Here is a 25,096-nt window from a genome sequence, read left to right as displayed (position 1 = left end):
AGTCATGGCATACCACTCATTGTGTGGAGAAAACATGCTCATACAGGACCCCAGACAAAGTCCCATTTGCCATGTAAGGTAACATTCACAGATCTGGGGATTGGGATGTGACTTTCTTCAAGGAGGAATTATTTAGCTTACTGCACTAAGCAAGAGATGTTAACTCAAAAGGCACTCCTCTGAAACAGGAAAGTGGTAATAGCTCTACAATTCAGCAGGTCTTAACACAGCAAGCAACATCTATATATTCTTGACCAAGAATTTATTTTAAGTACATGACCCAAATTATATCTGTTACCACAGATTGGCACATCCTCAGTCTATAAACCAAGAGAATACTTTGGGAGATTTTTTACCCAGTAGGTAACAGTTTCTTCATAAACCTGTGAACCAGTATTTTTCAAATGGATTATTGGGGATCCCCCAAAGTGTGTAAGTTATAGCTGTTTAGAGCTGCCAACCTCTTAATAGGAAGATGGCAAGTGTAATAGTTAATTTTATGTATCAACTTGGTGAGTCCATGGTGCCTAGGTCTTCAGTCACACACAGTCTAGCTGTTACTGTGAAGGTTTTTTTAGATGTAATTAATATTTATATCAGTAAAACTTTGAGTAAAGCAGATTACCCTCATTTAACCGGTTGAAAGCCCTGGAAGGAAAGACTAATATGCCCCAAATAGGAGGGAAATCTGTCTCCAGGCTACCTTTGGACTGAAGACTGGAACATCAGCTTCTGCTGAAATCTCTAGCCAGTTGGCCTGCACTGCATATTTTAGAACTTTTCAGAATTGCCAGTTTCACAAAAATATGAGTTAGTTCCTTAAAGTAAATCTGTCTCTGTCTCTGTCTCTGTCTGCCTCACCCTCTCAAATATATGTATATTTTCAGAGAGATTGATATATATATGTGTATATATATATATACATACACACACATATATATATACACACACACATATATATATATATATTCCATATCCACACACTCTATTGGTTCTGTTTCTTTGGATAACTTTGGCTAATTCAGTGAAGAAAAATAACTGTGGTGGTTTTGGTAAACCATAACCTATGGGTACAACACACTAAAATAAGTTGTACCTCTTTACATTCCTATCCTTCTCAGGGTAATGCAATGAGTCTTTAGACCTATAGTGACACTACAAAAATCTTCTGTAACTATATGTTAATGGCAGAATCCAGAGATCAAATGAGACCCTTTGGGATGTCGAAGAAGGTATGTTTGGAGTGAGTTAGTAACAGGGTACCATCAGGGGTGTTCTGACTTATCAAGAATTTCAGAGAGTAAAAACTCTAGTTTTGAGAATCCTTACTTTACAACAGTTGCAAAAATAAGAGAGAATTACTTATGGTTTACATATTTAAAAATACCTTCTCATGTCCAGTCAATGGAAAAGACTCTAATGGAAAGGAAAATTGTATGCTAAAAGACACTTATCTTAATTTATTTCTTAGATAAATACACAGCCTTACAGTCCTTGGAGAAATATAACATTGTTATAAACAACATTTCAACCAAACATCACACAGTGTATTCTTACAGAAGTAATCTCCATCCATAGTCTGGATTTAATGATCACATAGTGAATAATTTCTTATAACAGATCAGGTGTCATGAGTAGAAGTCATGCTTCTTTCCCAGATTTCCATTATTTCAAGAAGTACTTCTCTTCACCTTTCCAATTTACCTTTCTGGCTTCTAGGATGACCTCAGCAGTAACTGGTCTTTAGTAATAAGAACAGTAAGAAAGTAGCTGGAAGATAATGCCGCTAACTGTTTCAGCTTTCAAGCCTTACTTTGTCATGTGTTGTGAACCTGTTATTACCACACACTTTGGATTCTCAGTCTGATCTATTAACATTTTATAAAACTCATCTGCTATCTTGTCCTTTGTATTTTACATTGCCCTGTTTATAATTTATCTTGTAGACCAATATTCATACCTTATTCCAACATCTGTATATCTCAACTCAGTATTCAACTTCAGATATGCTTTAGATAAGGGAAGGGTATATACCAAATGCAATTTAGGTTCACTACAGTGGAAAACGAACCCAAGGGACAGTTAATTATAACTATACATAATCCCCTTCTCTGTTTCTCTTGGATAGTGCACTGTTTTTCACTTGTTAACCTCTTACATTCTCTGAACTAATATCATTTCCAAATATTTTTAGATATTGTACAGAATTTGAGGGTCTTGGGGGGCCCTTTGTCTTCCTAGTATTTGCTCTATATGCACCATCTATTGATACAGACTTTCAGGAGAAACCATCAAATCTGTGTGATATTCCTGCTACAAAGAGTTGGGGAGTACCTGAATCCACTGGGGGACACTTTTGGCACTAGTTTTACAATTCACAAATTATTTTGTGGCATGTTTTCACTCCCTTCTGCCGTAGGATATGACACAGTTGATTACTTCCTTTTCTCAGAAATACTTTCATTTGTCTCTCATGACACCACACTTGTACTTCGGTGGGTCTCCTCCTCAGTCTCCTGTTACGGAAATTTCTCTTCCAGACCTTTAGATACTGCATTGCCCAGGACTCAGACCTTTGCTCTGAACTACGCTCTCTACAGCATGATCTCATCCAGGTCATGGCTGTGAATACTATGCATTACTTCCTTCTTGGGCTTATGATAATCTTCAGATAGCTCCCTATATTTGTTTTCAGATATCTACCAAGTAAAAGAAAGTCTCAACTCCTCCACTGTTAACAGCAGGTGGTAGCCACCATCATGTCTGCCCTGACACTTCTAGAAAGGCTACCCATCTAGTCCCTGCTTCCATTTATACACACCTGTCATCTGTTCTCTGCATAGCAACAAGATAATATTTTTAAAATATAAATGAGATGACACCAAGCCAAATTTGTTGCATGGCTTCTCATCACCTCTCTATTCTCTATCCTTTCCCTTTGTTTTATTTTTCTCAGAACCATATTGCTATTTGAAATAATAATGTTTATTTTGTACTGCTATTTTTGTTTAATTGTTTGTTCTATTTCCCTAAATAAAATAAAAGCTCCATGATCACAGATTTTCCATAGTGGCTACCTGTTATATAAATGAATGTATAAGATTACTTAATACTTGGCAAAATTCATTTTTTGGAAAGACATTTAAAATATTTTTTGTAATATATGCTTGATGTTGACTCTGCCTGTTACCAATTTTCATTTCAGGGGGTGAATTAGTAACTTCTCTTTTCAAAATCTCCTCTTTTCATGTGTACTATGATATGTTACAACATACACAGATCAATCCCAGAGGCATCAAGGAAGAGAGCAGTCGCAAATTATATAAAAACATAGTTTTAAAATAAAACTTTTGATTTGAACCAAACTATAACTAGAAATAAATCTAAGATAGGTTTTGACAAATTTTATAAAACTATAATGTTTAAAGAAATAGAAAGGCCCACATAAATAGCATACTATGGTTAGAGATAGTACAATATTAGTTTAATATAATATCAGCTTAATATCAATAGCAGTTTAATAAAATAGCAGTTTTTATCAAATTAGTCTATAATTTTATTCAATTGTATTAGAGTTTTTAATGGAATTTGACAAACTTATCCTAAATATGATAGACAAATAAAGTAAGAAGAGTAAAAATAATTTAAAAATTAAGGTGGGGATTAGCTTTAATAGATACTAAGTTTTATTATGAACTTTAATCATATTCCTACATAATCAACTGTATAAATGGAAAGACATGCCATCAATTAAGTATATATTCACAGTGTATAAAACTGAAAAATGGTTACTATCTAGAGTATGCATATTAAAAAAGACAAAAATTCCCAAAATTCAATAGGAAAAATTAAAAAGACTAGTAAATGGAAATTCACTGAATAAAAATGAAATTATAAGTTAATAGAATAAAATATGTTCAGCTATATTTGTAATAAAAACATTAATTAAAAGTGAGATACCACTTCACAACTGTCAGACTGGCAAAAATAAATTGCTTCACAATTCTTAACATAGAAATGATGTAGCACAATGGCACAATAATGTTGTTGGAACTATAAAATTGGTACAAATGTTCTCTAAAGAAACTTAAAAATATCTAGCACTATAGATACACCTGTTTAACTCAGAAATTCTATTGGTAATTATTTCTACTGAGAAATTATCACACATATATATAGGCATTCATAAGTCAGAATGCTCATTGTAAGAAACTTAAAGCACTGGTTACTTTTTAAGTTTGTGAAATCACAGAGGGAAATGTAGAGAAATTGAATGAGATCTGTAATGTTTTATTTCTCAAAACAAGGATCTGAAGCAAATCATGACAAAAGGTTATGATATGGCAAAGGTAAGTTATGGGTAAAAGAATGTTTTTTATACTCTGTATTTTTCTGTGTGATCACATCGTTTGATGATATTAAAGGAGACAACCCAATGACATTTCATTCTCCTCTACTCAGATAGCAAGTGAGCTATCCTCTGTGAACGTAAAGATCCTGCAAATTCAAGATAAATCTGAGGTCTACAGTTACTACTGTGTAAGTATTGAATATCCAGTTACATGTTCCACATTTCATAGACATATTAGGAGATATTAGGAGTCAATATATTCACATGTCGCTGGACTGGTGATTGTATACTCTTCTCTTTCAGATTAAGATATAGATTCTTAATGGATGTATGTTTTGACAGACTTTTCTAGATACTGGTGTGGGCTTTTCTAAGGCTGTTCTCCTTTCTTGATGAAGGTAAATAATCTGTCTCAAAATAAACTGGTTTCCTTTTTTCTATACTAACTGCCACTTACAGTATTTGAACCAGCAACTTTCACCATTGTAAAAAACATACGTGCATACCTCAGACAGAGACAACAGTGTGTGATGGCCAGAGGGAAGGAGGAGTGGAGGCCAGTGAAGGCAGAAAAAGCAGGGGATGGGAACATTTGTAATAATGTCAACAATAAAAATAAAGAAAAAATTGAACTATTTTATTTTTCATCTTCGTAATGGGAGGTTCTCTGCATTAACCAGCCTTTGGAAGGCTTTTGAAGAGAAGTTAGAGAGATTCATGTACCTTCTGCCACAAGAAGAGAATACATAAGATGGCTTGAAACACAGAACATGGGATAGCTACAGAGGGGCTAAGGAAGCTGTGCTTGGCCACGTGTGCTGTTCTGCCTCACGCCATACCAAGTCAGAGACATTCAAACCGATTTCATAGTGACCCATATCATGTGGGTTTATATGTAACTGTACAACCAAAATGGAAGTTGCTCAAAATCATACTTACTCTTACTTTAAGGAATGTATATTCCTTAAATATGCAGATATTTTTTATTCTAGTATCTCATATATCATTAAAAATGATTGCCGGTTACAAATCCTTTATATTGATTTCACAATCCCTGATGATTCATACACTAGAAAGTTGTTCATGAATTATTTCTATGACTGTTGCATTCAAACATCCTACATTACATTACTATACCAAGTATATCTGGAAATCTTTTATTATTCTTCTCCCAGGGAGAACTTTTTTCTATGGAAAATTCTTATCAGTGAAAACTGTTATTTCAAAATCAATAATGAAGCATTACGAGGGAAGAGAATATTTCTAGCTTATCTGTGTAACTATCCCACCCCCACCCCTCCACATTTGCCTGCTTAGGGTGGGAAAAAGTCAAATGAGGAAGTTTGTTGGCTAGAGAGTAAGGGAAATGACCAAGACATAATGGCATGAAATAACAGTTTACATATTATGACTGAAATAACAAGAAATAAACTCAGAATTTACTGAAAACAACTTGGGAAAGAAACTAGGGTGGGCAACAATAAGATAAACAGGTTTGATTCACATAGCTTTTATTTTCAAGCTTTTCAAGAACCATGGGTATCTGTGCATAACAGCACGGCTCACCCTCAGGGTTGGTCAGTGCCCAAGGTTCACTCTGTCAATTCCCATGACTACCATCTCTTCACAGTCTCCAAGTTTCCCATTTATTTCAGTGAAAATATGGAGTAATAAATAATAAACGGTGAATAAATAAAACATTTTACTACATAATTGAAGAACTGTCTTACAGATAGATATTTGGAATTACACCTGATGATTTGTTGAATTTGTGTCTCAGAATACATCTAGTGGTGTTTCTATAGAAATTCCTCAACAACTTGTCATTTCTTTGCTGACCTTTCTCCCACAATTAATAGTACTTCATGTACAAGGGCAGCTTAACCCTTATCATAGATTCACCTTGAAAATTATGAAAATACAGGTGCGAAAGTAATATAGTTATACATTAAAGACCAGATAATCTGAAGCCGAAGTTGATTATATATTATAGGATCAAGAAGGCCAGCAAAACATGAGTTCAGTCATATTCATTTCTACCTTGCATATTGTTATTAAGTAATTTGTATCATGTTATTTCACACTTCAACTAGGAATTAGAGCCTAATGTTATAAGGGTTTCTTACTTCTGTTATAAGTTTAAGAGCAACTGTCATTAGCAATACCCAACAAAGTTTCTGAATGTACTACTTAGATTATATTGCACTTTGCATTTTTAGCTTCTGTTACAAAATGTAATTTTTTAATAAAAATTTTTGTCAAGCACAGAATAATCACTCAATTGTAGTAATGATTCAGAACTTCATATGCTATTATCTTTCTAACCTTTATAAAGAGAGAGTAATATTTTCTCCATATCAAAGATCAGTATGAACTATTTGGCTGGTGTGTAACACACTGAAGCCACTAGAGGCTGGTCACCTTTGATGCCGATTGGAATCACTGGGGAAACTTTAAAAACCCTGAGAGCTGGGACCCACTCCCTCAGATTCTTCATTAATTGGTATGAGGTGTGGTTCAGATACGGGCTACTTTATAATTTTTTTAAAATTATAAAAAAATACTGAAGTGTGTTTTTATTATTCATTTTAGAGAGAGAGAAAAGGAAAGAGAGAGAAAGAAAAACACTGATGTGAGAAAGAAACATCCATAGGTTGCCTCCTCCAACTCTGTAAGCACCCAGACTGGAATTGAACCCACGACCCAGGCATGTGCTCTGACCAGGAATCAAACACACAATCTTTTGGTGCATGGGACAACATCCAACCTATTGGGCCGCCTAGTCAGGGCTGGATGGGATACTTTCAAATGTCCACAGCTGATTATAACATGCAGCCAAGACTGAGAACCACTGCTCTAAACCCTGAGGCTCAATAAAAAGCTGGAGGACTAGCATCAGCTTTACCTGGGAGCTTGTTGGAGAAGCACAAGCTTAGACTATACCCCAGACCTACTGAGTCAGACCCACATTCTCATGAGCTCTGATTTAACCTATTCAGAATTCTTTTCCTATAAAAATAAGGTAATAAACTAATCTATCATTTCCAACTCTAAAATTCTCATTTAATAACCTGAACAATACACAGAGAAACACTTTTAAATTTATCTAGAATTCTTTATCTATAAAAGTGAAAGACTAAATCCATTCTAGCCTCTTCAACCCTACAATTCTCATTCCATAAACCCAAATAAACAAAATGCTGAGGGAATTTGTCATAAAAAACTATCATAATTCCATCTTCTGTTTCCTTTCTTTTTCCTCACTAAAATCCTACCCACCATTTAAGACTGGTAAAATCCCACCTCCTTAACAAAGCTGGTCCTGAAAAATAAGGTATGTTTTTCTCTAAAATTCTATTGTCAATATAATCACTTCCATAATGTTTAACACACTGTTTCTGTTATAACATATATATTATCTCATTTCTCCAATTAAATTACATTTTAAGTGAGAAATCATGTCATATTTCTTTTCCATCCTAATCTATTGTCTAAACTTTGTAAGTAAAGTATATATTGCTAAAATATATCTATTGTTAAAATATATAGGAAACAAAAGTAAGTTTCACTAATCTCACAAGATTACTTATTCAAAGCAAGCATATCATTGCCAGTTCCCTATAATGATTTGAAGGGAAATATAACCTCACCATACATAATACAAATTTATACATTCACATGACTAGCAGTCTGCTGTGTCTTAGGAATCCCATTCATTCCTTACTGTAGTCCTGAACTTGCCAGCCTGATAATTAAAATGCCTCTAGTAGATAGAGACTCTAGGGAAAAATATGATCTACTCATTAGTCTTTAATAGGCCTACAGTAGATTTTTTGTATTCTTTTGTCCCATTCCTGTTTTACTCAACATTACATCTCTATCACCGTGTTTGACACATACAGGGCATATAAGTGAACTCTAAACAAACAATGTGGAAACAATTTTGAAAATGTGCTACTGAGCTCATGATAACAATTAGAAGTATGATTTTTTTTGGTAGTAGGTCCTACATATACTTGTCTTGATTCTTACATTTTATATGTATTTTTTCATCATACAAATAATACATAGTCAGTATAGAAAACACAGATTAAGTAAAATTAAAAAACGTAACCCCTGAAATTTTACAACCCCAAATGTAACTAATGTTAACAGGTACATATCTGTACAGATCAACAATTTATAGATATAAACATATATGCTATTAAACACATGTACTTTTTAAAAGATGATTGCACTTTACCTCTACATATCCTGTTTAACTGAATTTTGATAATTATAAAATAGTTATAATTGTTAATGAGCAGCTTCTATCATAATGTAGTTTTCTAAGCCTTTCCTTACAATAAAAATATAGGAGGTAGGTTTACTGATTAAAAAAATTATGCAAAGTTTAGGGCCTGTGATTAAAAAAATTACCAGATGGATCTTCAGAAGTTTGTATTAGTGTGCTCTCTGACAAGATGATGGTAAATTTCTAAAATAGCTAATCATCAATTCAATTATATTCTTAGCTATAAAATTTACTACCAAGTCACATGCATTAAAATACTACATTAAAGAATAATTGATGCATTTGGAAAATACTCACGTTCTTTTTGAGGGTACATTTCAGTTTGGAGAGATCGGAACTCATAATATGGTATCTCTTGTTTGAATACAGATGTGAGAATATCATCAAGTTCTTCCATATCATTCTGGTTTCAAATGAAAAATACATTTTTATTAGTTCAATTATTCATGTAGAAATTCATCTTAGTGTAATATAATAAAAATTATTAGCTGGAGACAACTGTACTTGAACAACAATAAAAAAGGAATAAATAAAATAAAATGCATTGCTTTATTAAAACTATAAAAGAAATTTTTAATCTACTAAAAAATTATTAGCTGGAATAAATACTGGGCAATTTTCAATAATGCTGTTACCATTTTAAAGACTCATACAAAATATTAGGGTTTGCCTAAAAACCAATTATTAAAGTAATAGAAAAATAGATGCAAGAAACAAAAGTTTTGCTTTTAAGTATTTACTTAAATACTTGCTAATTATAAAAGAACATTACAGCAGGTCAATAATAACACTGAAATTTGTTTTAATACTAAATTTTGGTAAAATATGTGATGTTTTAATAAATAAAATAATGAGTCTGGTTCTTCAACTTAAGGGTTGGAAATGGGATACTCAGAAAAAATACTCAGCCAGTTTCCCCTGCAAACACAGAGCAACTAACTATATGTCTACTCTGCTTCCCTAATTCTAGGAGAAGGCAAACAGAACTCAAGTGTTCACCTACTGATGGCATAACCTGTTACAAAGACCAGCATTATTTTAACATTGTGTTTTGTGAAGCTTATCACCAGTACCAAATTGACTTGAGATGTAGATGGTTGTTGCTGAGGAGGTGAGTCAATCAAACAAAGCCACAGAGTGAAGACAGGATTGTGGAGAAAAAGTTCCTAATTAAAACTTCTGCATTGATTTACAAATAAAATTAGACATATTGCCAATATGTAACCATATACATTAAATTGTTGTATTGAACAAATAAATACTTGTGTTACTCTATTTCCTCACATTTCAGAAATCCAAGTGCCTCAAATACTAAAGTGATTCAGGGCTCGGTGGGTTTTCTATGTCCCCCTGAGAAGTTGGCAGAAGCCTTAGTTTGGTGAGCACATTGTTAAGATATAAAAATGTTGAGTCACTATGTTGTACACCTGAAAATAATATATTGTATGCCAACTATATTTATAAAAAAGACGTTGGGGATGTAAGTCCTTTTTTCAACCTATAATTATAATGTAAAGCAAAACCCAACATTAAGCTACTTAATGCTGTGGACTCTGGAAATCTTAGCTCTGGAACATTAAAAAAAAGGAGGAGAGATGGGACAACAAGCTCTGCCTTCAAGATATTCAGTCATGTAATTACATATGGGTAATAAACTGAGTTCCAGGTACTCTGATGGTAAGTCACTGTGGGTTACATACAGACTGGGCAAAAGGGAGATGGCTCCATTCCACAAAGGAATACATGGCCAGGAAGGGCTTTATAGAGGAGATGACCTGACTTGACATTGCCATGCACACAAGGAACATTCTGGACTAACTGAACAAATTGCTTACAGGCATGGAGGGAGCATGAATCACGACCTGGTTAAGTACTGTCAGGATTTACATAAGACTGTAGTAGAATGTGAGAGGAGAAAGGAGTGAGCATTTCACAAAGTGTCCAGATAAAAAGTTTATAATCCATGCTGTAACCACGGAGAAAGTTGTTTAGGGCCTATAGTGCTTAACATGAAAATGTTTATTATGTGGATTAAATTAAGTTTATTTAAGTTGCAGCATGATTATGATTGCTTATTTGGTTGACTATTCCTATAGAATGAAACCTAGTCTATAAATAAAGATGTGGCAATTTTATGTTAACAATAATAACCCTTTTTATTTGACATATAACATTATCTTGGTTTTATGTATACAATGCAATGATTCAGTGGTTGCATATACTGATATACTGAAATATAAATCTAGTTGGTATCCATCATCATACATAATTAAATTTTTTCTTATAGTGAGAACTTTTAAGATTTATTCTTTTAGCAACTTTCAATTATGTTATAAAATATTAACTATAGTCACTATGCTGTGCATTACATCCCCAAGACTTTATTTTACAACTGGAAATTCGTACCTTTTGACCACAATATTCATTTCTCCCAACCCCATCCCCAGCCTCTGGCAACCATCGATCTGTTCTCTGCATCTGAGTTCAGGTTTTTTGTTTTACATTCCATATACAGGTGAGATCATACAGTATTTGTCTTTCTCAGTATGACTTATTTCACTTAGTATAATGTCCTCAGGTTCTACCCATGTTGTCACAAATGTCAAGATTTTATTATGTTGTATAGCTGAATAATATTCCATTTTCTATGTATGTTGCATACTCTTTATCCATTCATATATTGGTGGAAACAGGCTCTTTCCCTGTCTTGGTTATTGTAAATAATGCTACACTCAACATTGAGGTGTGTATATCCTTTCCAGGTAGTGTTTTCATTTTCTTCAGATCAATACCCAAAAAGTGGAGTTACTGGATCTTATAGCAGTGCTATTTTTTAATAGTTTGAGGAACCTTCATACTGTTTTCTGTAGTGGTCGCACCAATTTATATTTACACCCCAATGCACAAGTCTTCCTTTTTCTTCACATCCTTGTCAACACTTGTTATTTCTTGTCTTTTTGATTACTTCCATCCTGACAGGTATGAGGTGATACCTTATGGTGATTGCCTTTTTATTTTTTCAGGAAGTCTTTGATAGGAGCAATGGAACAAAACTTTATTAGCAATATGTTTGCATTTTATTTAAACTAAAGTTCAAAACATTTTAGCTGTCTGAGCTGGAAAAGGGAATTAAGAAAACATGAAACACATAACATTAGTATGTAATTTTTTTAAAAAACTGTCAATGGCCATGACAGTTCTGCATAGCCTATTATCTACTTATTGGTAATTTTCCATATGGAAATAAACTTAATATTTCTTTTCAAAACTATATAAGATTTAGCAGGTAGAGATTGGTGTGTCACACAGTTACAATACTCATGTACAAGTTAGTCATAAAATAACCTCTGGGATCACTTCCAGCTCTGAGATTCTGAGACACAGATGAGAATTCAAAGAGCAAGAGTTACCCGCAGAAATCTGAGGCTCCATGATACTTCAATGTGAGAAATGTTATAGCTTGTATCCTTGAATTTAAAAATGAGATAGCATTCTTAGAAAAGATAAAGACATTCTTACAATGAAGGTAAAAACATTGAATTAATTAGGAAGGAATACAGATACATTTTAATATTCTAGCCTATCATATCTAGTTGAATCACTTCTATTTTTAATTTCACAATCATATTACTAGTAATATGCCTGCAGGTAAATAAATAGTATATAAAAATAATCCTCAAATTATTTCCCCCTAGAAAAATCCTAACTTAAAAACTCTGATTTGAGTAGTTATACTGTGTTAATATTATATAAAGTAGACATCAGAGTAAAGAAAATTACCAGAGACAGAGAGGAACATTATGTAATGATAAAAGAGCCAATCCACCAAGAAGACATAGTAATCCTAAATGTGTAAGCACAAAAGCTTCAAAATATGTGAGGTAAAGACTAATAGGACATATAGAACAAATAGTTAAAACCATAACTAGTTAAACACCTCTCTTTAAAAAATTGATAGAACAAATGGATAGAAAATCAGCAAGAATATAGAAAAACTTAAACACAGTATCTCATTATCTGATAATCTAACCAACAAGGACCTAATGAACATACATAGAACATTCCATTCAACAATAGCAGAGCACACCTTCTCAGCACATGCCCATGGAACGAAGGCCAAGACAAACCATCTTCTGGGACATAAACTAATATTAACAAATTTAAAATAATTTCAATTATACTGATTGTGTTTTCCAACTGCATGGAATCAAACAACAAATTTATAACAGAAAGATAATAGGAAAGTCTCCATACATTTGGAAACCAAACAACACAATTCCAAATAACCGATGAGTGAAAGAGGGAGGAAGTCTCAAGGAAAGTTAAAAAATACATTAAACTGTATGAAAGTGAAGTGATGCAACATATCAAAATTTGTTCAACACAGCTAAAGCAGGGCTGAGAGAAAATTTTACAGCAAATACACACACACACATATGAAAAGGGAAAAAATTTCAAGCCAATCATCTAGGCTTCCTCTTCAAGAACCCAGAAAAATAGTAAAAATAAATTCAAAGAAAGTAGAAAGAAAATAATTAAAAAATGCAGAAATCAATGAAATTAAAAATATAAAATAAAAATTTCATTGTAACAAGATGATTTTTTAAAAAAATTATTGAATTTATTGGGGTCATGTTGGTTAATAAAATTATAGGTTTTAAGTGTATAGTTCTATAATATATCACTGTATATTGTATTGTATGTTTACCATCCAAAGTTCAGTCTCCTACCACCATTTATCCTCCTTTTACCCTCTTCTACCTCCTCACATCCCCACATTCCCTCTGGTAATCACCATACAGTTGTCAGTATCTTTGAGGGTTTTTTTTTTTTGGAGGGGGTTAATCCCTTTACCTATTTTACCTTGCTCCCAAGCCTTCTCCCCTCTATCGGCTGTGAGTCTGTTCATTGTATCTATGAGTTTATTTCTATTTTGTTTTAAATTATTTTGTTCACTAGATTCCACATATAAGGGAAATAATACAGTACTTGTGTTCTTTTGACTGGCTTATTTCACTTAGCATAATAATCTCTAGGTCCATCCATGCTATAGCAAAAAGAAACACTTTATGGTTGAGTGGCATTCCATTGTATAAATGTACCACAGCTCTTTTCTAATCTACTTATCTGCTGATGGGCACTTGGGCTGCTTCCAGATCTTGGCTATTGTAAATAACTCTGCTATGAGTATAACGGTGCATATATTCTTTTGAATTGTTATTTCAAGATTCTTAGGATATATTCCCAGAAGTGAGATTACTGGATCATAAGGCAATTCCATTTTAAATTTTTCTGTAGAAACTTCATGCTGTTTTCCACAGATGTTGCACATGTCTGCATGTGCACAAGGGTTCCCTTTTCCCCACATCTTCACTAACACTTGTTGTTTGATGAAAACCATTCTGGCAGCTGTGAGGCAATCTATCAATCATTGTGGTTAATGAAGTATCAGAAAGCAAAAATAAGAAAACAATCCCATTTATGATTCCATCAAAAATAAAAATAAAGTATCTAGGAGTAAATTTAGCCAATGAGGTAAAAGACCTGTGCTCTGAAATTATGAGATTCTGAAGAAAGAAATTTAGTGGAAACATATACCAGGTTCATGGATAGGAATAATTCATCATTAAAGTGTCCATATTACCCAAAGAAATATATTGATTCAACACATTTCCAATTAAAATACTAATGGTCTATCTCACAGAACTAGAAAAAATATTCCAAAAATTTATATGGAACCACAAAAGACCCTGAATATCCTCAGCAATCTTGAGGGAACAAAAAGATGGAGGTAGCACAGTACCTGATATAAAACTATACTACAAGACCATAATAATCAAAACAGCATGATTCTGGTATAAAAATAGGCATATAGATCAGTGAACAGAGTAGGTAGCCTAGAAATGAATGCATACCATTATTGACAAAGTGGGCAAGAACATGCAACGGACTAAAGACAGTTTATTCGATAGTGTTCAGATGACTGGACAGATACATGCAAAAAATGAAACTAGGTTAACACTAATAACACACACAAGAATAAACTCAAAATGGATTAAAGACTTAAGTGTAACTCTTGAAACCATAAAAATCCTAAAAGAAAACATAAGCAGTCAAATCTCAGACATTTCTCATAATAATATTTTTTTTCTGATATATCTTCTTGAAACTAAAGAAAAAATAAACAAGTAGGACTACAGCAAACTAAAAACTTTTGTGCCCAGGAAAGAAAACTATCCACATATTTGCCAATAATACATCTGATAAGGAGTTAATAATCAAAAGTTATAAAGAATTTATACAACACCAAGAAAACATACAATCCAATTAAAATGGGAAAAAAACCCTACATAGACATTTCTCCAAAAAGGACATACAGATGGCCAATAGACATATGAAAAAATGCTCAGTGTCACTAATCATCAGAGAAATGCAAAAGGAGGTGATTTTTTAAAGAGCAAGAAAGTTGACAAACTCTGCAAGACTGACCAAAATCAAAAGAACAAAGATATAATAACAAATGTCATGAATAAAACAAGAGCTATCGCTGCAGACCCTGCAGACACTAGTAATTATAAGGGAGTGCTATGAACAACTCTATGCTCATTAATTTGACAAATTCAATGAAATGAACCAACTCCTTAAAAAGCACAAACTACCAAATACAACCTTTGTCTATTATTTCTCACAAATACCTGTGAATATACACTTTTGAGTAATTAAAAGCTGAATTTAATATAAAAGTATAAACAAACAAGAAATAAAAAAGATACTTGATACGGACCCTGGCTCCTGGGGTCCACGTCATTATGGATGAAAATGAGACATTCACACGAATTACCGAATTTGGTGGAGGAAAAGGGATGGCATGGCTTTTCTCTCAAGGGGAGCAAAAGCCTCCACCCTTGCTCCAGTGAACTTTTATTGTCTTACTGGACACATTACAAGAAGGTCCCCATTAACTATGCACAGGCTTGCTTTAGGTGGTTACCTTATACAGAAAACAAAGGAGAGGATGCCAGTAATCACATCACAGAACAGGGATATTTGCAAATGGAAAGGCAAAAGTGGTTGGACAGGTTACACTCACCCTTGGAAGGTTTAGCATGGTTTTTAGGAAGTTGCTTTGCAGTAAATGTCCTCAATTCAGGGTGAGGGAGTTTTAGCAAAAAGCAAGACTCATAGCAGCCTAGGTACATTGCAGGCCTGATTTCCCATGGGAAAACCTATCCATGGGCATGGGTCCTGTGCACCTCCCACTGGGAGCTGGGCCCATGCCACACAGAGCAGCCTCCCACAGACATTCATTACTGAAAGTTGAGTTCCTCGAGATGAATAACTATTTACATAGCAGCATCCCTTTAAAGTCTAATTCGTTTCTTTCTTGGAGGAGGAGTGTGAACATTGGTTGAGTATGATGGGAGAAACTGTCCTTTAAAAGGATTTTAGGGCAATTTAATGCAGGCAGTTGGGAGATACTTCAGATGTTTGGAATGCTGTGAAAGATTGTATATAGTAGGTGTAAGATAAGTGTATATAATGAAATAGGCTCAAAGAGTTTAAGAACTAACAATAACTACCACATGTGGGGCACTTGGAATGTGGTAGGCCTTATAGAATTTATGTACAATTTTCATAACATTCCTGCATGGTAGGTTTTTTAGATGCCTGTTCTTATAGATGTGATAATTATGGCCTAAAAAATCAGCAATACCCCAAGTGGCAGAGCTAATAAGTAGACTAAGGACTTTAATTTATGCCTTCACATTCTAAAAAAAAAATGTGTTTTATGCCATATTCTAGTCATGGAAGGAAAAATAAAATCTGAAGTACAATTTCAGTAAAGTGTAGAATAAATTATGGCCCCATGGTGTCGTGATGGATGTCATATTCATGTTTGGGCATACCTGGAAGGGGAGAGCACAAAATGGCTATTGCCAACCAGAGCTATTTTTTCTTTTTTAATAAGAAAAACAAAATCTCCAAAGTTGTCCCCTTTTGTCTCATTGGCTAAAACTGTCTCATATAACCACCTCTAACTTCACAGGTTAAAAATTATATTATTAAAAACATGAGAATTTGGCTTTCAGGTTCCATAGTAAAGATAGGCAAGGAAAAGAGGTTTTTAATATTGATGTTTGGTGAAGAAATTAAAGTGTTGGCCACAGGACACTAAGGTAATTTTTAAAAGCTGTTAGATGAGGGCAGTAACAGCCTTGGTTCACAACAGAAACAATTCCAGTGACATGATCATAGGAGGATTGTGAAATAATCAGAACAGGAGAAAAAACCTATGAAATAGTTATAGCATTTTATGATTTACCTTCAGGTATCTAAACGGGAATTCAGTAGTAGAGCTGAAAACATCTTGTTCTTATTATAACAAATTGCTATGCTTGTTTAAATTTCACTAGTAAAAGAAAAAAAGCTCGCTTCATCTGTTTCATTATTCATAATGTGTGCTGTGAAAGGGGGCCAAAACAGCCATTTAAAGGGCAATCTGATAAATAGTTTACATAACATGTCTTAAACAAAAGTTCTACTGAACCTTGCAAAAAATTGATAGGTTTTATGAATAAAACAAATATTTTTAGGACTATATAATGCCTTTTCTCCTTTCCTTTTTCTTTTTTTTTAACTTTTGAGTTGAAGCAGTTAATTTTAAAAGTTAATTTAAAAGAATAATCTAAATAAGTGAATAGGACCAAGATATTTTCTTTTGTTGAGTTATTTTTTCTGTTTTCAGTGAGTCAGTTCTTAGAATTTCTGCCTGTCTGAGATTACATTTGCAAAGATAAGTATAAGAATATAAAGCTCAATGCAGTTAAAGCCTCCCTTCATATATTTGCTATAGATTAGGGATTCACATTGTTGTAGAATCTCTTTTAATAACTTAACAGTTATGGTCTAACAAGAAAATGTTTATAGTTATAGTCTAACAAGAAAATATCTGAGAAACCTATATTGAAATGTCTGCTCCAGGACTCATTAGCTGTGGACCTTAATAATACTCAACTAACAACTGTTTAGAATTTAAACAAGTATATGTGTAAAATCTCCAGTAAAATTAATTTCTTTTTTTCTAAATACTATGATGTGAGCTCTCAGATAGAACAAATCATGAAAATAATAATTATAATTCAGAGAAGTATGTAAGTCTATCAATGAAACTTTGCTCCCCAAACTTGTTTTTGCATCAACTGATTAGTTTGTTTTTTCTTTCTAAATTTTTTAATTAAGTAATACACCTTTTAGATTACTTAGAATGTAGGTTTTGCTATTATAATACAGAGACCCAAAATGTCAGTGGCTTAAACAAGAAAGACATCTATTTCTCTTTAACATAAGAGCCTGGAATTAGGCAGTCCAGGGTTGATGTGGTGGTTTCCTGATTACATAATTGAAGCTCCATTTTATTTTGTTACTATATGTCATCTTCATGATCATAGCTGTTTTATCTATCACTCCCTAACTGGCATTGCAGCCTCAAAGTAAAAAGTCTGTGAAGGGGAGAGCATGACCCCTTCCTTCTATTAAGGACCTGACCAGAAACATGCACATAACACTTCTGCTGACATGCTGTAGGCTGCTAGCCATGTGGCTATACCTAGCTGAAAGAAGGTCAGGAAGTGCAGTATTGACCTGGGCAGTCATATGCCAATATAAATGTTACAGTATCATGTAAGAAAGGAAAAAAGAAATACTGGAGAACAACTAGCAGTTTCTGCCATCTCGATCAATTATGCAAAATGTATAAATGTCATAACTTGCTGCGGCAGTCTGGGCAAGAGGAAAAGTGGCAGACCAAAGCAGTGTCACTGGAGAGAGGTGTGGAAAAGTGAGCAATATTAGTAAGTAAAATTGATATGGCTTAGTGATGGATTAATTGTGGGGTGAGAGAATAGAACATATTAAGAGACTTTTATATTTCTGGCTTTTAAACCAGATTGATGATGATGCATCAAAAGGTCTGTCCAGAAAGTATCCACTCATGTACTATGAAAAATAGAGGCATTTATTGAAGAAGATACAAGATACAAAAAACATTGCACACAGGACAATGATGCCTCAGTCCCCTTCAGAGTAGGCACCTTGGAATCTCACACAGTTCTCCCAGTCGCCATCAGCTGCCTGTAGCATTTTTCTGAATTTCATCCATGGTCTGAAATAATTTCCCTTTCGAAGGTGATTTCAGTTTCAGGAAAAACCAGAAGACATGTGGTGTCAAATTTGGGCTGTAGGGGGGCTGAGTCACCTGGGTGATTTGATGTTTCACCAAAAAACTCTGCATGAGGTGATGCATGAGTGGGCCCATTGTCATGATGGAGCTGCTAATCACCAATTGCCCATAGCTTCGGACTTCTAAATCATCCAAATAGTTTCCACAGAGGAATGTTCAAGCTTAGCGCAAAGTTTGATGCAGATTCATTGTTCAACTTGCTTAGACATTTTCAATGTAATAGCCACACAGTACACATGCTCACTCAATGATGTCTACCACTCCCACTGACTAGTACAGTGAAGGCACCATTGTTCATGCATGTGCATTCCAGTCCGCTCTCCTTGGCTGCCAGGTTACATTGATATGGCACAAACCATTCTCATTATACTAATAATGGCTGGACTTTTTCTGGACAGACCTCATATATCTGTGTGTTACTACTTAAAGTAATAATAATCATGAGACTAGATTGCTGACCTCCAAAGCTGGGGGGTGGGTATTAGAAGTTGAATTTTCCTTGTCAAAGGTTTTTTTATTTCATTTCCTGTGTCTTGATGCAGTTTACCGAAGAGGCACAATTTGTGAATGCCAAATACAATTTAAAGTTCCCAAATTATATATCCACTTTATTTATTTATGTTATCGTTGAAGTAAAACTGTTCTTAAAAAATAAGTCCACAAGAATGCATAATGGCTTTTAAAAATATATAAACAAACACTTTTTGCCACAATAATTTTTTCAGTCTCCTCATTTCCAAGGGGTTATTAATGATTTGGGGTTTTTTCCTATCAGATGCAGATTTTCTAATTTTCTGTAATCATCTTGTTATGAATAATAGCTATGAAGAAACATTGTTAACTGTGTTAGACTTGTGCTTTTTTTTCTGAGTTATTTTGAAACATTCCTTGTGCTTGAAGATTCCAACCCTCTAAACAACTAGATGGAGTTGGTCCGAAGGTTGTGGGTTATTGTTAAGCTAATTAACAACTAGATAGTTAAAGCGATGAAGCCTGCACTCTAATAAGGGTGGCTACAGGCAGTGCTCACACCACTGACTGGGGTCCTCTGTAAAGGGCAGTCAAAGCCAGCCCCACGGAACAGAGGAGAGTGGCATGTAGGAAGCAAAAGAGATACTTTAGTTTGGGAGAAATAAGAAATGGGGTATTTATTTCCAATGAGTACATAGAAACTATAAATTAGCAAACCATTAAGAAAATATATTCTACAGAAAGAAAGAAGGAGCTCCTACCCTTTGCAACAGCATGGATGGAGCTAGAAAACATTATGCTAAGTGAAATAAGCCAGGCAATGAAAGACAAATACCATATGATCTCACCTTTAACAGGAACCTAATCAACAAAACAAAAAAAACAAGCAAAATATATCCAAAGACACTGAAATAGAAGACAGGCTGACAGTGACCAGAGGGGAGAGAAGAGGGAATTTCAGGGGAGAATGGGAAGGGTTTACAGGAACAAATTTAAAGGACACATGGACAAAATCTAGGGGGAAGGTGGTAATGGGAGGGAAGAAGGGAAGGTTGGGTGGGTGGGCTGGATTGAGAGTAAAAGGGAGAAAACTGTACTTGAACAATGATTAAAATTAAAAAAGAAAAGAAAAGATAAAAAAGAAAATATATTCTAAACTGTACTTGAACAGAGCCAAAATCTATGAAAGGAACTGAGGTTGCTTATCAGATAAAGAATTGTAGAGCAGAGTATGGTTGAGTGAATGGCTAAGTATCTGCACTCAGAAATATTTACTTTTCCCTGTCACAGCTGCTGTATCTGCTGTTAAAATCAATCAATTTATTTGCTTTTCTCCAAATAAATAGATGAGTGTACTAAATAGAATACTCCTATTTGATTCAATAACTTGTAACTGAGGTGAGAGTAAATGTTAGGTCTGATCTACCCTAATCAGGTATCATTAACTTTTGCTTATCCATTACCACAGATGGAGACATAGCACAGAGAAAATGTCACTTATTTTGTTAGTACAATACAAACTTCAATAGACATGCCTTATTCTCATTGATCTGCTTTTATAAGAGGCACAAACTATGAAAAATGAATACAGAAATAAATCTCCAAATTGCATTTTATTTGACTGTTCTTTCTCTATTCATTTCAAGCCTTTCATCAGAAGTATAAAACAAGTAATAAAACTGATAGAAGATTCCTGAAACAAATCATTTCCTTCTTCTCTGGAGGGAAATTGGGAAGGAGTGCAAATAAAAATGAAATAAAGGCTATGTGGGGAGCCCACACATATTCGAGTCAATCCTTTTAAATGGAGAGCCATCATAATTTCCAATGTAGTTCAGTATTTTTTTTCTTGGCATAAAATCATGGAATATTTGAGTTGGAAGTGATGTTGGAGGTCATATACTCTAGCTTCTTCATTGTACATAGGAGGAAATCCCCTTAGCACTAAGAACAGTAAACTTCATGAAGCAAGTGACTGCTGATTCAGTAAAAAATAATCTAATCCCTGCTCCTGCCCCACAAGAAAACTATTTTTCCTGTGCCATTCTGCCATTTGCCAGAAAAGGAAAGGAAAGATAATATGCAGCCTTTTGAGTGAGAGGTAAGATCTTGGGCATTTTTGAGCAGCAAACATTTCCTCAGTATTCATATGAAAGGCAAGAATGGAATCTGGAATAATATGGTTGTTAAAAGTCAGTAATGACATATATTAACATACAGTCCATTGCTGAGGTAGAACATGAAGAAAGTTTATAGCACAAATTCTTCATTTTTATAGAATCATGGACCTCTGAGAATTCCTCATTTTCATAAGCATCAGATGTATTTATTCATTTTTATAAATAAGTAAGAGTGTGTTTTAAGAGGGTAATTTTATTTTTCTTTATATCTCATACATCTATACTATTATTTTAATTAAAGATTTTATTTATTTAATTTTGGAGAGGGAAAGGAGAGAGATAGCGGGAGAGAGAGAGAAACATCAATGTGCGGTTGCTGGGGGTTATGGCCTGCAACCCAGGAATGTACCCTGGCTGGGAATCGAACCCGCAACACTTTGGTTCACAAGCCCGCGCTCAATCCACTGAGCTACGCCAGCCAGAGCTATACTATTATTTTTAAGTTATTTTTCAAATAGCACTAGAAAATAAACAATCATTTTTACTTCTCCCATTTTTTCAGCAACATCTATCAGTTGTATCGCTTGTATAAGGACTGTTCGTGTGAAATAAACTAGGTCTGCATAGACAAAACACACAATGCCCCTGCCTTTAAGAAGTGGGGAATGCAGGGGGTAATGGGCCACTGTGTCCTAAAAGAGTGAGCAATCTTGATGGCTAGAACACAGAAGTTACGAAGAGAGTTAAGAAGACACAGAGAGGGTATGCTGTGGTGGGACATGAGTTGGAAAATATTTGTGATCCTGCAGCCTTGTGTACCAGTCAGAGGAGTTGGGACCTTATCCAGGGAGCCACTGAAAGTCTGCAGCAAGTGAGTGTCTTAGTAACACTGGTGTTTCAGGGAGGAGAGTTGATGCCTTTGTATCTTATCAACAGGAGCTGATGAGAAGAGGAAGAAACATGTCCATCAACCTTTTGAAGGAAACACGGACCTACCAGAAATTACGGAGAGGCCTGGGAATTCCCAGTATCTTTCAGTGGGAAGAATCTCCTGAAGATTCTTTAAGGGAGACAACTGCTAACACCTGAGTGTTAACTTAGTGAAGAAACTGACTTGTAAGGAAACTAGCCACCACTGGGAAATTCCTAATGACATGAGTTCCCTAAGCCTGTGCCTTCTCTCTGGCTTCGTACCGTATGAAACATTTGTGGGTAGCAAACCCAAGATTGAATAATATATACAATGGAATAAAAGCTGGAAACGAAGTATACCTAATATGGAGATGAAAATAAAATTCAAGTAAGTATAAAGTAAAACCTGCAACACAAAGATACCATTTTACCAATAAGAAATTCAACTAAGAAGAATTATTTGGTGCCATTTCAAAAACTTTCAGGGACTAGGGTCCTAACGTTTTAAGAAATAATTCTGTTCTTCTTGCATATTGACATGAATTGATTTTTATATTGTACCTAGTTCTTCCTATACAAAGTTAACTTTACTTTTGTCTCCGGAAACTTTTGTAAATAGGATGAAAGTCTCAAAGGTTTTAATTATCTTGGCTAAATAGGAGTTACCAGTATTTCTAACACTAGTCCTTGAATTCTAATTATCTTCTCAAATTGGATTTTGCATTTTTTTCATTGAATCTCTCTTGAATCCACTGTTTTAGGTGATAATCTGGAAATTGTATCTTTGTGAGACTGTGAGCTGGGATTTAATATCTACTCAAAAAATGTAATATGATTTTAGGAAGCAGTTACATTATTAAGCTGGTTTTGGTAACATATTGTTAAACCTAATGGACATCACTAAAAATAAGCTAAAAACTTAAGTTTCTCACTATCATTTTTTTCTCATATTCACAAAATGGTCATTTTGCTATATGCTTAAGAGGTTTTAAATAATAATGTAAAGTCTCTTGTAAATTCTAGGATTACTGAAAAATAAAACCCACAGATTTCTTATTATTCCTTTCCTCAAATTCAGAGACTGTTCATGTTATTATATGCTCAAAAGTTTTTAAATGATTATAGAGGGTATTTTATTACTAATTTTTAGGACTACTTAAATTGCATCTACCATTAAAATTTGTAAGGAAACTCAGGCTAGCTATTACAATATACCATTTCAGCTAAGTAGGTTGGATATTGAAAAAATTGAAATCTGCAGGTATATGTTCTTACAAACATACAGTAATAATAGTGAATAAAATTACAATGTATACTGTTCTTTAAATAGAGATGTTCAATGGACTATTTTCAAAGTGTCCAAATTTTCCAATTAAATGATATAGTAGAAGCCCATGAAAAAGACAATTATTGTACTGTTCTATAATGAAAAGAAAAAGCAAAGCTTTTTACACAATTTCAAAAATATATTCTATGTGGGAGCAAAGTTAAATGTTAAAAAAATAATTTATGTGGGAGAAAATCCAAATGCCCACAAGGAGAGGGAGCGTGGGCTGGGACACCTCCTTTGAAGCCAGACATCCCTAAAACACGCTGCGGAAACGCTGCTGTGCTTCCTTGCTTGTCGTCAAGGGTCGAGTCTGACATCCACTATCTTAGTGAATTTCTAACAGGTATAACATGGGTGGTCCAGATGCCACTGGATTAGACAAACCTGGGCTAAGGCCTGGTGGAGTCAGACTGAACTGAAGCCTTTTTCTTCCTTCAGGCATGTGATCGTGTAGCTCGGTGAGGCCTGAGATCTGTCTCAGAATTTTATTGATCTCATCCCACAACATTTCTGGGTTCCTGGTGACAGTAGCTAACTCTCTAAGCCTATCTATCTTACATTGTATATATTACACTGAATCTGTTAATGTCTTTCTTACACTGTGGTCTGCTGTCTCCAGGCCTGAATAGTTCTGCCTCTCAGTACTCTTGCCTGGAGTTTCAAGTGGCTCTTTCCTGATAGTGACAGCCTCATTCAAACTGTGACCGCCCAACCTTCTTCCTGTCACTGGATCACCAGGGCTTGCTGGCAAGCAAAAACCCTAAGACGCAGTCATAACCCTTATTCACCCTCATTCCTGACACTGAAGGTGAACGTGAAACAGCGTTTTCTAGTTATCTAAAAGTTCTTATTCACTCAAAGTTGTAGAAGAAATGCTAACTTGCATATTACAGAATTCTGAAAAACTGTCCGAGAGTCATAAATTACACTTCATTTTCACTATATACAAAGAGTTTTTCTTCCCTAAGGGCAAAACCAACACAAAAATGTGTTTTGGAGATGACTTTATTTCTATGCTGACTATATATTAATAATGTAATATATCACATTTATTAATCCTTTTGTAATGAACAGCATTTTTAAGTAGAAGATAAGGTAGACTTGTCACAAAAAATGAAACAATCTGTATTTTAGGCTATTACTTTTGTTCTTGCTTTGAAATCACAAAATAGACATTTTGTCAAATGTCCACAGACTCCCTGGTTTGACAAATGATATTTTACTCCCTGTCCTTCTCTAAGACATTTTTACCATTTCTGTGGTTCTAAAATATGTCATTCATAAAGGAGAACTCTAACAGAAAAATATGTTACACAAAATAAATAACAAAACCTCAAATTCCCAACTAGCTTAAATATGTAAGGCTTCATGACAACCT

General features: G+C 34.3%; 1 protein-coding gene across 4 annotated transcripts in view; it reads right to left on the bottom strand.

The window, feature by feature from the left end:
* Window positions 1–25,096, bottom strand: part of BANK1 (B cell scaffold protein with ankyrin repeats 1) — a 305,662-nt gene that overhangs the window by 197,618 nt on the left and 82,948 nt on the right. For all 4 annotated transcript variants that reach the window (XM_045820456.1, XM_045820453.1, XM_045820455.1 and 1 more), the window contains one exon: window positions 8,943–9,048. In XM_045820456.1, coding sequence (XP_045676412.1) covers window positions 8,943–9,048 — 106 coding nt within the window. The remainder of the gene's footprint in view (window positions 1–8,942; window positions 9,049–25,096) is intronic.

Source organism: Phyllostomus hastatus, unplaced genomic scaffold (genome assembly GCF_019186645.2).
Source record: "Phyllostomus hastatus isolate PE091 unplaced genomic scaffold, TTU_PhHast_1.1 phas_scaffold_39, whole genome shotgun sequence".
Lineage (NCBI taxonomy): Eukaryota > Metazoa > Chordata > Mammalia > Chiroptera > Phyllostomidae > Phyllostomus > Phyllostomus hastatus.
The sequence above is the reverse complement of the archived record's forward strand: the minus strand, read 5'-3'. Positions and strand labels throughout refer to the sequence as shown.